General features: G+C 34.3%; 1 protein-coding gene across 1 annotated transcript; it reads right to left on the bottom strand.

The window, feature by feature from the left end:
- Positions 1-1070: 1070 nt before the first annotated feature.
- On the bottom strand, positions 1071-10362 carry Zir (dedicator of cytokinesis). The gene is made up of 20 exons (XM_033341326.2): positions 10227-10362; positions 9817-9994; positions 9563-9741; positions 9319-9460; positions 9046-9249; positions 8789-8980; positions 8490-8714; positions 8133-8407; positions 7714-8029; positions 7334-7639; positions 7040-7245; positions 5178-6941; positions 4943-5070; positions 4605-4867; positions 4266-4525; positions 3753-4187; positions 3323-3675; positions 3040-3242; positions 2626-2945; positions 1071-2538 (listed from the first exon to the last, which is right to left on the bottom strand). Exons 2-20 carry the CDS (start codon positions 9955-9957, stop codon positions 2484-2486), a joined length of 5967 nt encoding a protein of 1988 aa, XP_033197217.1. The 5' UTR covers positions 9958-9994; positions 10227-10362; the 3' UTR covers positions 1071-2483.
- Positions 10363-12488: the final 2126 nt, after the last annotated feature.

Genomic DNA, 12488 nt, shown 5'->3' with positions numbered 1-12488 from the left:
AAATTACTTCAACGTAGAGAAGAATTAAGAGAAAGGCATATAAGAAATTACTTAAAGATATATAAAACGATGAAATGGAAGTATTCAATTAAAATAAAATTTTTCTAAGTTGATTGTAAAACTTTTGATATTTTCATTAAAGGTTTGTAATTCTTTTTATTTAAAGCAGGACTTTAAAATACAGACAGCAGTTTTATTCGAAAATGGGATGTAACGAAACATTGAAATATTAATTATAAGTGGTAATTTCAAAATGTAAATTACGGGGACTATTTTCAAATGGGTACAAAGTGTTTCATTGTAATACGCGGCGATTATCAATACTTGTGTCTGTTAATTAAGTACCCCTTTGAACTCGTGATATCTTTATCTGCGCTCAATCCTTTCGTTCTGGACAAAGGGATTAAGCTGAAAATCGGATTCGGACGTTTAATTTAGAGCAACGATTCGCTTCAAATGTATCCGGACCAAAGAATGTCAATCTTCGATAACGAATGGTTACCTTTAATGAAAGAAAAACAGTTGCACGTGTAATCTGTAACCGTTCCACTAATTAACACACGATTCCCGTTTTCCAATACCAGGTTTTCTTTTTTCTATTTGTTTATTTGTTCTTTTTTCTCTTTTTATGGGATCGCTAGTAAGTAACAAGTTTCGTTAAACGAACAATGGAATGGGAAAAAGTAATCCAATAGACATTCCAGTTTGTATAGGATTATTTGTACTATTTTAAAACTACTGATGATTTCCCGCATTTTTTTAAATTTGAATGTCTACCATGTATATATGTATATGTTGTAGGAGAAACATATACATCTGTAGTATAATTATTGTTTATTTCTTACTAATTGAAAGATTCCTCGGTGATGTTAATGGATAGTTTTCTGCTTTTATATTTTATTTTATTTTTTTCTCTATGTTGTTCACTAACTTTTCTATATAAACGGAAAGAATCAACAACGCCATCTTAGTTTACCGCGCTTTGGAATCGTGATAGCAGGAGTTTCTCGGTGAGTTGCATTCTTTATTACGCTTGTTATTCGTAAAACAAAGTAGAAAAAGTTCAGAAATAGCGAAGTATAAAATGGATATATATTTTGAATATTCTGTGACATACAAAAGTTTACATCCACGGCAGTTTCGCTAAATTACTCCGTATAAATATAATGTGTGTTGCCATTGCAAGTAACGGATTTTTAAAGTAAAATTTTATAATGTTTGAAGAAGTTTTCACAAGCTTTTCTATAATAGTCTCTTAATTGCGTGAAATAATTTTTATCGAAATGATACATATAAATTTTTTCATTTGTCAATCTTTTAATTTACTTGCAAAATCACGCTACCAATATTAATGAATATAAGTATATTCATATAAAATATCATCAAACATTAGTTAATTTAGAGAGCTATGCATTACTCTAAATGACAAGATTACTTGCGTCTTCGACTAGAAGCTTATAGTTTTGAAAAATCTAATAGATTTGTTAAAAATGTGTCTAGTACTGTAAAAAGCATATTTGTCAATTATATTGAGATTTAGCATTCTTCAAACATTCTTTACATTGAGACAATCATTAATGATGTTCTAGAAACTTTGAAGAAACTTCTAATAATAGACTTGTTATTCGATACAATAATTAGATCTCATAAAACTATCATCATAAAAGAACTAAAAGATAATCATATATAAAATACTAATCACAAACCAAAGAAATTTTCTTGCAAGAATATAAATTGTACGTTATAAATAAATTTATTTGTCAGTTATAAAAAAAAACAAGTCTTTTGGATAAAATATCTATTGTTACAAGCTTCTGCAGTTATGATAATTCCATGTTTAATCGAAAGATCACAGCTTCCTTAGTAGCTAAATACATAAATAGACATTTAACTTGTATATTCTAGGCAGTATGTTATGCATTAGAATGCAAAACATAAACACAGTAAATAAATTCATGTTAAATATAATTACAAAATACAATTATTGAAAAGACGGTTAGATAAAAAATTATTGTTATAACTTTAGTATTGACATTCTTGTTTACTTACTACGTTAATTGTCACTACGTAATGTTTAGTCAAAAGCAGTGTATAAAAAGACTATGAAAAGCAAAATATCAATTCCCATGTGTCTGTATCATCTGTTTGAAAAAATGAGTTATTTCTATAAGAAATAATGCTTTCATTTTATTATTATCAAAAAGTCTGTTGTCTCAAATAAGTTGCCCTTCTCTACTTCATAATCGTTCTAAATTAATAATAATGATCTAATCTTATATTTTGATCTAGTCTTATATTTTTAAACTGTCTAAGGCAGACACTCTGATACCAGCAGATCAAAATGCTTTATCCTTATAGAAAATGAATGGATATAAATATAATATATATGTCTATATAAGAGCACATGCTGCTGATATTTTATGAACACTAAATACTTGCATCAGTGATCTTTGGTAACTGTTGATTAGCAGTATTCAGCCATTTTACCAACGAGGTGATGTTGATGGTACACTTTGTTGATTTGTTAATGAAGGTCCACTGTATTATCAAGAAGAAGAAAAAGATAGACATACTGTAAAAGATATTGGGCTAAACTATTATTTATTTCAACTAAATTTCTCATACCTCCATGCAATAAGAGGAGAAAGTCTTTCTGTTAATCTTTGGTAATTTCTTTCCAATTCTCGTTGATAGTCTCGTTGATCTGGCCCAATTAAATTTTTGTTTCTTTTCAAAGCATCCAAACATTTCTTTGAGAAATCCTTGAAACATAGGCGTAATTTGTGCTGCAGTCGAGTGGGCTGTGCATTCTGTTCCCTTAATCCAGAAAGAAACACAACAGCAACTTCTGCAGGACCTTGATTAACTGTTGTTCCAATGCAACCTTGAAGAACCATCTGCAGCATTTTTGCATCAGGTGGTTCTTGAGCTGTAGCTGCTGCAACCTGATTCAACAAATTTACATAAAACAGAGTTTATTTATTTAATGAATTTATGAAAGAAGAATTTATCTTATAACAGAAGAACATATATACATACCTCTGCAGTTTTCTTTTGTATATCTTCAATTGCAACTTCAATTGGACTTAAAACTATTTGCTTCCTAGCAACCACGCGAATCCTTGTCTTTAGATAAGGAAAGTGTGTAGCTACTGTTAGTATAGTTTTACGTTTGCACTGTTCTCTTAATTCTCCATGAGCTTTACCACCAGGAGTAAATGGCGTTGCATATACAAATCGCTCTAAACATGATTGAAAACATTAATATAAATGGAAAATTAATTTTGTTAAGTTATTTAAAGTTCTTCAGAACAGGACTTACTAATATTAAAATTCCTATGAAAAATAGTTGGTCTATGCCTGAGCTCATGTGGCTCGAAATATGGTTCCACATATGTGATCTGAACATAGGCTTTATCTAGTTCTAACTTGCTGGAGTCTACAGGGTTCGAATCTTTTATTATCACAATATTTTCCGCGCCAAATCGTTCAGCATAGAAATTCTCGAGTCTCGAGAATATCTCTGGTAGCTTTGTCAAAGTCGGTTCTTTATAAACGAATTCTTCACCAGCAAGATCACCAAAACGCCCACCATAAAATCCTACTCTGAAATATGTTCCAAATACTCGTTTTCCCGCTAATTGTTCTACTCGTGTATATGCTTCATGAAGTTTCCTGTGATTAGAGGATCATAAATTAAGACATAGATTCGTTTTCATATTAAGTTTTTCAAAATCTGAAGGATATCATACCCATGAATATTAGCTAATTTTTTGTAATCGTGTGCGGCTTCTGCTATTGGAAGCAGCACCTTGTATACATCAGGAATAGCTTCATACATTCCAGCTGTATGAAAAGAGCTGGCAGCATGTTCCAGCAAACCAGCTAAACCACTTTCTGAAAAGTCTGGTCCTAAACATAAACCTTCTTCTCTTCTTGCCAGTACATCATCTCCTACTGCACTCTCTTCTAAAGCATTTGGTGTGATAGGAGCTAAAGCAACAGCTCCTACTGGTCGCCCGCCGCCTCCTGGTTCCAAAAGGTGTAAATATTCTGCTACTAAAGCAGCACTGTGCACTAAACACATAGCTGCCTCTGTGTGATTCTTTCTTTCCATATGCTGCTGAGCCATATTTGCCAGCCATGTGAGTCTAAGATCTGGTGAACCTTGATATCCCTTTGCAATTCTGTGAAATCATCAATTTTGATTCAATATGCTACATATATCATATTTTATCAGAAGTTTCTGTTTTTAACACAATTACCTATACATGAGATCTAAAAGCATTTCTGGATCCTCCTGGAATTCCTTCATTTTAACAGTATCAGACAAGATCATATGTAGATTGAACAAAAGATCCTTCACTTGTTCTGGAAAGCTTGTGTCTGCTAATTCTGTATCCCTTTCAGCATATACTAACACTGTTTTTAATGCTCTCCTAAGTGCTCCTTCACTAGGAGCTCTCCCTCTTCCAACAAGGGCAGACAAAGACGTGGTGACTTGCATTTTAACTCTGGCAAAATTCTAAACATATTAAATTAATTAATATATTTATAAAATAAATCATTATAGATCTATTGAAGTATATTACTAAGATATTTACGTTTCCAATTTCGAAATTTTGCCTCATTAATAAATAAAGACTGGCAGCAGCATGACTCCGAACAGCACTTAGGGGTGAGCTGCATCTAGTGAGTAATGTCAAACACAGATCTCCGCACCTTTCGCTTTCCTCATCAAACAGAGCACTATGATACTTAAATACCAAAGCTCTCTGAGTATTAAACATATGTTGTAACACAGATGTGCTCTGATTTCTTGCTAATGCTCTCAAAAGCACTTTTAATACGGCTCCTACAACCGCACCTAGAAAGCACAAAAATTTTGTAAATATAAAGGTACAAAACTTATAAAAAATATTGTATAAGTACATATATATACCTCCTCCTCCATCAGCTTGGACAACTGTTTCTAAAGTATCCAAAACTACCAGGGAAGCTTCTGCTGCTAATGCACCTTCTATATGAGCATCTTGCTCCACAGCTCTGCCTTCTGACTGTTCGCAGGATCTTAAATAAAAAAAGATTGTTCAGATTTAAAATCTTCACTTTAATTATATTGAGAAAGAAATGAATTTGCATAAATGTCTGTAGTGTAGATACAGAAGTTTACCTACCTATAAGGCATCTGATCTTTACGCCACCTAAGTTTGTCCCCACTCATTCTCTCTTTTCTTCTCAACATCATCTCGCTTCTGGCGCTTCCTTGGCCAAGAATCACATCCTCCAATCTCGATCGAATATCACTTGTAGCTGCCGCCTGTGGAGGCAGTCTCTTCAGCGCCTTTTTCCCTTTATATTCAAAAGCTGCAGTGGCAATATTGAGAACTTGAAGAAGACACAGTATACGTCTAGAACTTAGTTCTGAACACCACTGTGTTAAAGCAGACTGTTCCAACCCCTTAAGTACCCACAAGACACACATCAAGAGATGTCTTGTAGCCTCTGAACTCAAGGAAACTCTACATTGAGTTCCTGCAGTGTCTGCAGAAACTCCACCAGCTATGGCTAAAGCCACAGATTGTGTAATAGAACCAGATTCGTCAGGATAAACGCTCTTGTCCTTTGAATCCCAATGATAGAGTTGTGGTAGAGCATCCATTATAATGTTCAAAAGTGGCAGATAGAGAGCAGCGACTCTAGCTTTCGCAGCAGGATCAGAATATCGTGAATCAACGTCATGGCACGCCATAAGATGTCGAATGGTCCCAATAGCTTTGTTTTGAAGCATAGGATTTGGTATTTCTAGAGTATTCGACAAATCTGATAAAACAATTCCTACTAAAAAGTGTTGCTGTCGGAACTCCTGACTCAGCTCAGAAAATCTAGCTCGATCTCCAGGTACTAGGGTAGATATCAGACTGCCAGAACTTCCAGTTGATGGACTGGGAGAAGCTGGCGCCGATCCCGATGTATATCCAGTTCCAAACGGCAAATTCAGTGCCACGTAATGCTCGTGAGAGCATATTGTCCGTACGAGGTCCAATTTCAACGCGTAAAGTGCAGCTGAATCGGGAATGTGCATAGATGCATCTGACAGAGAGCAACAGGCAGCACGAGTTAGGGACAAAACGAATCCTCTGTCCATCACTGATAGTAGATCAGAAAGAAAGTTGCCTAGACTCGATATTAGATTATTGGGTATCCTGTTTTCCTTTCCACATCGTGAAGTCACCTCTGAAGTCAACGTTGCAGTAAGTGTTGCCACGTCATCACAGAACTGGGGAGAGAACCTCGACTTTCGAGGAGCCTCCAACATTCCCATTTCTGCTAATGTCACAACCATAGAGCGAACGATCAATTCCAAGAAGAACCATGAATATGTAACAGCCAATTCTCGTGCCTGTCCTGTCGATACAACCCAATGTAACGCTAGTTCTTCGTGTAGAAGCCTTCTGGTAGGTTGACTATTTATAGAAGGCGATTCTTGACGCATAGAGGCTGTTCGATCCAATCCTCTGGAGTGTACCTCCATTTCTAAATCTTCTAGAGGCAGGTCAGGGTTGCTTTGAGCTCGAACAATACCAGGAGCATGCGTCATCCTTGGTAAAGAGCATTGATAAGCAATATAGGTTGCTAGAAGCGCGTGTCTTCCGTGAGCATCTAATTGACCATCAGGTAGATTGGTAATATTTCGTACTAGCAAACCTATAGCCTCGAATGCGGTTGCTGCCACATTCAGTGGTTGAGATGGTAGTGTTGGAGGTCGCACTAATAGGGATATTAATTGATCTAGCAATTGAGGTAGCGATCGTACTAAAGCAGAATGTGATGCTCTTGCCAATTCCAATAGAGCTGATTTTAATTCCGATTCCATCCCTGCTTCACCAATGCGTGGAGGTACTTGACCAGTTTCCAAAAAACCACACAGTGATAGAAATCTATAATTTTTGTGTTGCCGTTAAAATATTAATAATAATTTTATTGAAATATTTTCATTGAAATATCTAATTAAAAGCTCGAGTTTCTGGAATATTACCTATCAATGTATTTATCCTGAGGATGAACACTAGAAACTGGTTCCAAAATCACAGTAAAAACGCCTCTATGAGCATCCACCCATCTTGTACCTGGTAGAAGAACATCAGGTGCAATGTATGAATAATTTGCTGGTGGTGGATCCAGCATCGCGGGTAGACTGAATTCCCCTGATTGTAGATGTCCATCTCTCAAAAGTGGCAACCACTAAATAAAAGAAATATTAAGAATATCTTTCAGTGTAATTTACATGAAATAATATATTTTGATTAGAATTTGACTTCATATTATTTACTGTATATGCTACAGCAGTCTCAACATTCGGTTGTTCCGCCTTCTTCTGGCAACTAATATGATAAAACGTAAATAGCAAATGATGTTTTGCACTCAAATCAGCAGGAAGTCGAATTTTCACTTCGTCGTAAAAGTTTGGATTCTTATTGTGATAAGAAACGGAAGTGAAGCATTCGTGAGTCATTTCGGGACACGATGATCTTCCAAAAATAGCTGTTAGTGCATCAGCCTCCTGTTCACCACCCATAAGTTGAATTCTTACGGCGATGTTTCGTGCAGAACCAGTCCTTGAACTGAAGTTTGCTTCCTGTAATAAAAAGTATATTTTGTTTATTCGTGGTAAGCAGTAATTAAGTATTAAAGAGCTAAATGATAATTTACCTTTGGATAAATGTATAGGAGATTTCGATACGTCAAATCTGGCGAAATAACTTCGCTCGGAAATTCAAGTATTTCTTTGACTGGCCGACTCTTTTCATCAGGATATGGCACTAATCTTCTGAGATCAGGATCCAAGCATCTAGGCAGTTCTTCTGGTCTAGGGCTAAGGTCCAATTTTAGTATACCTGGTAGACATTTTAATCTCTTTAAATTAGAACCAGGTCTCCGTAGTTCGACTAAAAGTTTGTATAAATCTTCGTCTCTCAGTCGTTCACTTTCTTGTTTAAAGAAACTTGAAACAGTCAATGTGATAGGCCTAAAAAATTAAACATATAATTTAGAAATTAATAATATTAGTAATTTATAAATATAAAAATATAAAAAACATTAGATGTAAAAAAAATTATAAAAATATCCACCTAAATGTATCAAGACAATTAGCAAAATCGTCTGGTGACCAACTACGTCTTTTATCTGAACTTCTTCTTTCTAAAGATCCTCTTCTGGCGGGCGGTTCCACTTTTTTACGCCACTGTTCCAGTCCACCCGATTTTCTGTCTAAAGATCCAGCACTTCCTGTGCTATCTGTATCTCCACCTCCTCCTATCACACCAGAAATGTGAATGGCAGTCCATGCAAGTGGCATTCTATATCGACCTAAACGCTCACATGCAGCTGCAGCAGCTGCCCTTACCTATTTTGGATTAAATTTTTCTTATTACCTTATTCAGCACATTTATAATTTAATGATTTATGGATTGTATTTGATGTATTACTTTTTCTTTGTTTTTATCTTCACGCAAATATGGTTCAGCACATTCAGAGATATCACCTTGCAATACCTTTTCAAGTCTAACGACTAAAAATAAATCTGGACTAGGCTTGCTGATACTCATAACACAGCTTCTTGCTAAAGTACTGGCATCACTGTATGCAATATGACTACCAAGCATCCTTTTTAAGCCTTCCGAATTCATGTCTACATAAAAGTTCTCAGATACCTATAGATTCCAAAGAAATTAGGAAAACGAAAATTATGTGTAAATATCTTTCAAGATTTTTTATTTTCATATACCTTCTTCTTTTCTTTGGCATCGTATAAAGCTAAACTCGCGAATATTGGTTCAACTTCCAATTCCAATTTCAGTTGGAGACATTTCACAAGAATTTTATGTGAAAAAGGTTCTGTAGGTTCTGGTGCTATGCCAATTTCCTGCCACTCATCATCAGGGGAAGCTGGAGGTGCATAGAGTGGAAATAATGCTTCCTAAAATTAATATCAGTAGATCAGAATTACTAAAATCTAATCTTGCTTGTGCATACAGTACTCACTTGACGATCTTCTGATCGTTTTTGCTCGTTCATTTGATCAATGGTTTCTGGACAAACTCTGTCCAATAAGGTGGGAAGAAGAGGATCATGTTGCGAATGTCTTAAATCTAAACTTGCCCAGGATCCTCTTGGTGTATCTCCACAATTAGATAAATCTTCCTCTTCATTTGGTGATCCTGAACCATTTGTATCCTCTTGATCCACCTATTTTATATCTGATTTAAATGTGTTCTTCAATTATATGCCATGCATATTTTATTTTTATTCAAGCACCTCAAAATCTTGTCTTGGAGTATCCTGAAGAAGTCTGTCTCTTGCTATTGGAGAAACTCGACGTTTATATTTTCTGTGCACTATTACCCAATCTGAAGTGAAACTTTCAATACATCTTCTGACATAAGGAGATACTATGTCCCTAAAAAATTCAATAAAATTAATATAAATGCAAAAATTCAATAAAATTAATATAAATGCAAAAATAATGATTTTGTTGGTTGTAAGATATAAAAAATCTTACATAGATTCATGAGGCACAATTGGTTCCTCTGTTCTGATTTTTCTTTTTACAACTTTTAATTCAACATCACCAGGTGGAAAATCTAATATTGATTTAAGAGGATCACGGTCAAGAACTGACTGATGTTGAGCCAAAAATTCTTCATAGTCTAGTGGCTCTAATACCTCACATAGTGACATCTTTAAAATATTTTTATTAATTACATTGATGTACGAATTACAACTTATGTAGACAAATTGCAATTCAGGATGTACCGTGGAAGAAAAGCCTGAGAATGAGCTGCCACTCTTTGACAGATCACGTGAATATGAGGTAGAGGTAGCAATCTGACGTCTAACGTCAGCTGCATGCTGTTTACTCAATTTTTGAGTAAAAGCCCGCTGCACAGATGACATTATAAATGTCGGGGTAAAATACTCCTTTGATGAAATCCTAGACATTTTATTTAAAAGTTGAAAGTCAGACAAGGCAAACAGAATAGGTAATAACTATAATATAATACTAGCATTCAGAGATAAATTTTTATTGTGAAAATCTAAACTAAATTTATCTTAATATATTTTTTTATTAATTGTTTATTAGATAAAATTGCACACAATATTATAATACTCAAAAACCAATATAACTGGTACTACTGTAGTGAGAAACAAAAGACTATACTCACGTGACTTTGTGATTACTAAAAGTTCATTATGTAAAAATTATGAACACCTTTAAGTCAATAGTCTAATATTTTGACAGTTCTTGTCATCAACTTTTGTTGCATCAGGAATGTGCCCTTATCAAGCCAAAATTCCCATTAATACCATAAAAGTACATCATAGAGGGGAAACTACTGTAAAAAATTGATTTTAGCTTCCCTAATATCTAGTGCTATCGTAGAACCAAGAATAGAAGTTATATTATCCTTAATTATTCTTTCCTTATAGCTATTGCAAGTATGTTAAATAAGAACATTCTAAAAAGTACCCTAATATTATTTAATAAGATTACTTTATTACGTATGGTTATGTATGAGTATAGTGATATTTCCCCGAAGATTAATAGTATAATAATGTTATTTTTTACAATATGACATTTATTTTATTTGTAAATTTTCTAAAACATTGATTAATACATAACAATTTTAAAAATGAATAGGTGTGTTCGTAAAATAACAGATATTTACATTCTAGGTACTTTAGTCCTAGATAATGTAGAATTCGGAAGTTATTTCCTACAGTATGCTAGTAACATCCGTTTAGTTTTTCCCTAACATTCTCATATACTGTGTATGCGACTGAACATATGATTGAAATGTAACTAGTATTTTCTACACACCGGGTGACATAAAAAATTAATTTTCTGTCATGTCTTAGATGCGTTTGGGTACAATGTTGATTAAATTTCGGATAAACTCTATTCTTTCACTCTCCATTCTTTTGTGCCCATTATTGAATCATGAATTCTCTAGAAATATGCATACACTATTAAAGATCAGTTACTTAATTATTAATAGACTACGGATGTTTATGCATTGTTTATTTTATATATTTTTGAATATCATGTGCACCCTATGTATTTTTGTATCATTAAACATCCAATAAATATATAAACATCTGCGATTTAATTATTAAATAAACCTTTCTTTGCAACTTCATCACTTTCAATTTAAAGTAGTGTACTTAATTTAAAGTTCGTTTATAACTTATAACATTAAAGAAAGAAAATAAATAACTAATCGAACGATCGATTTAATTTCGTTATTGAATAAATATAATTACATAAGTTATTCAATTTTTCGAACAAATAACTTCTTATCTCATCCCTTTATCTTAAAAATTAGTTTTTGATAAGAACTTGTAATATCATCCACGATCCAATCTCATTGCTATCGGAGTTTCCAGTACTTATATCATTCAATTTTCTTAATTAATAGTAGTTTCTTATTCAGCATAAAAATGTCATCTTAGAAACAAGTCTCACAGATTTTTCTTTCATATTTTACCTACAACTTAATCTCATTATCGCGAAAGTAATCAGCGCTTAAGTTATTCAGTTTTGTTAATAAATAGTTTTTTATTTCTAACAATTAACATCATCTCAAAACGAAGCTTCGCGCGAGAGCTTTAATTCCTTATTTCATATCCTTTCTCAAATTTCATCAACAATCCCATTTTCGGTCATTCCAATCAGCGCTGAGCGCTATCGCGCGAAGGCGTAGGTCGCGAAGAGGCTAATTGCTATATCGATTTTTGGCGGAGCGAAGGAACGCGGAGGAATCGTACTTCCAGTGAGCTCGCGGGCGTTAAACGCCGTGGAGGCGGAAGACAGAGATAAAGACGAGCTGGTGTACGCGATGGGATGGGAGTTGTCTTTATTAGAAGGGCGCATCTACGCAATAACACGATCCGCGTACACATTTCGCCAGCCGTGACCTCGCTTCAAAAGACATGGAAACAAGGAGCTCTCGCGACGCGAATGAGCTTTAATTGCATGAATAGATCGCGGTTCGTTGTCGAGTTCCTTCTCGAGCATTGTCTCGACGACTGCGCTTTTTATTTCGTTTTTATCCGCCACTGTTTCATTTCCTCGATTTTCGAGACGAGAGTGTGCACACGTGATTTTTGTTCATGATGACTGGTACTCGAAGCGCTTCGTTAAAAACTAAGATTGTTCGATGAATGGTCGCTTTGTATATTTTTCTAGAACTTGATTTTTGTTACCGTGTTTGAAACAGGGCGTGGTTTTAGCGAGCCTGGGATTTTAGTGAATGATAACCATGAAAAATAATTTTATGAGAATTTGTCATAGTTCATAGTTTTCTTTGTTTCTGATATTCTTATACAAATATTGTATTATAAGTACATACATTAAGTTGGTGCATATGAAATGTCGTTTCACTGAAGCGGAATCATTACACAATAATCATACTGATGATTATTAA

This window comes from Bombus vancouverensis, chromosome 13 (assembly GCF_051014615.1).
Source record: "Bombus vancouverensis nearcticus chromosome 13, iyBomVanc1_principal, whole genome shotgun sequence".
In the NCBI taxonomy this organism is placed as follows: domain Eukaryota; kingdom Metazoa; phylum Arthropoda; class Insecta; order Hymenoptera; family Apidae; genus Bombus; species Bombus vancouverensis.
This window is presented reverse-complemented; position numbering and strand designations above follow the sequence as displayed.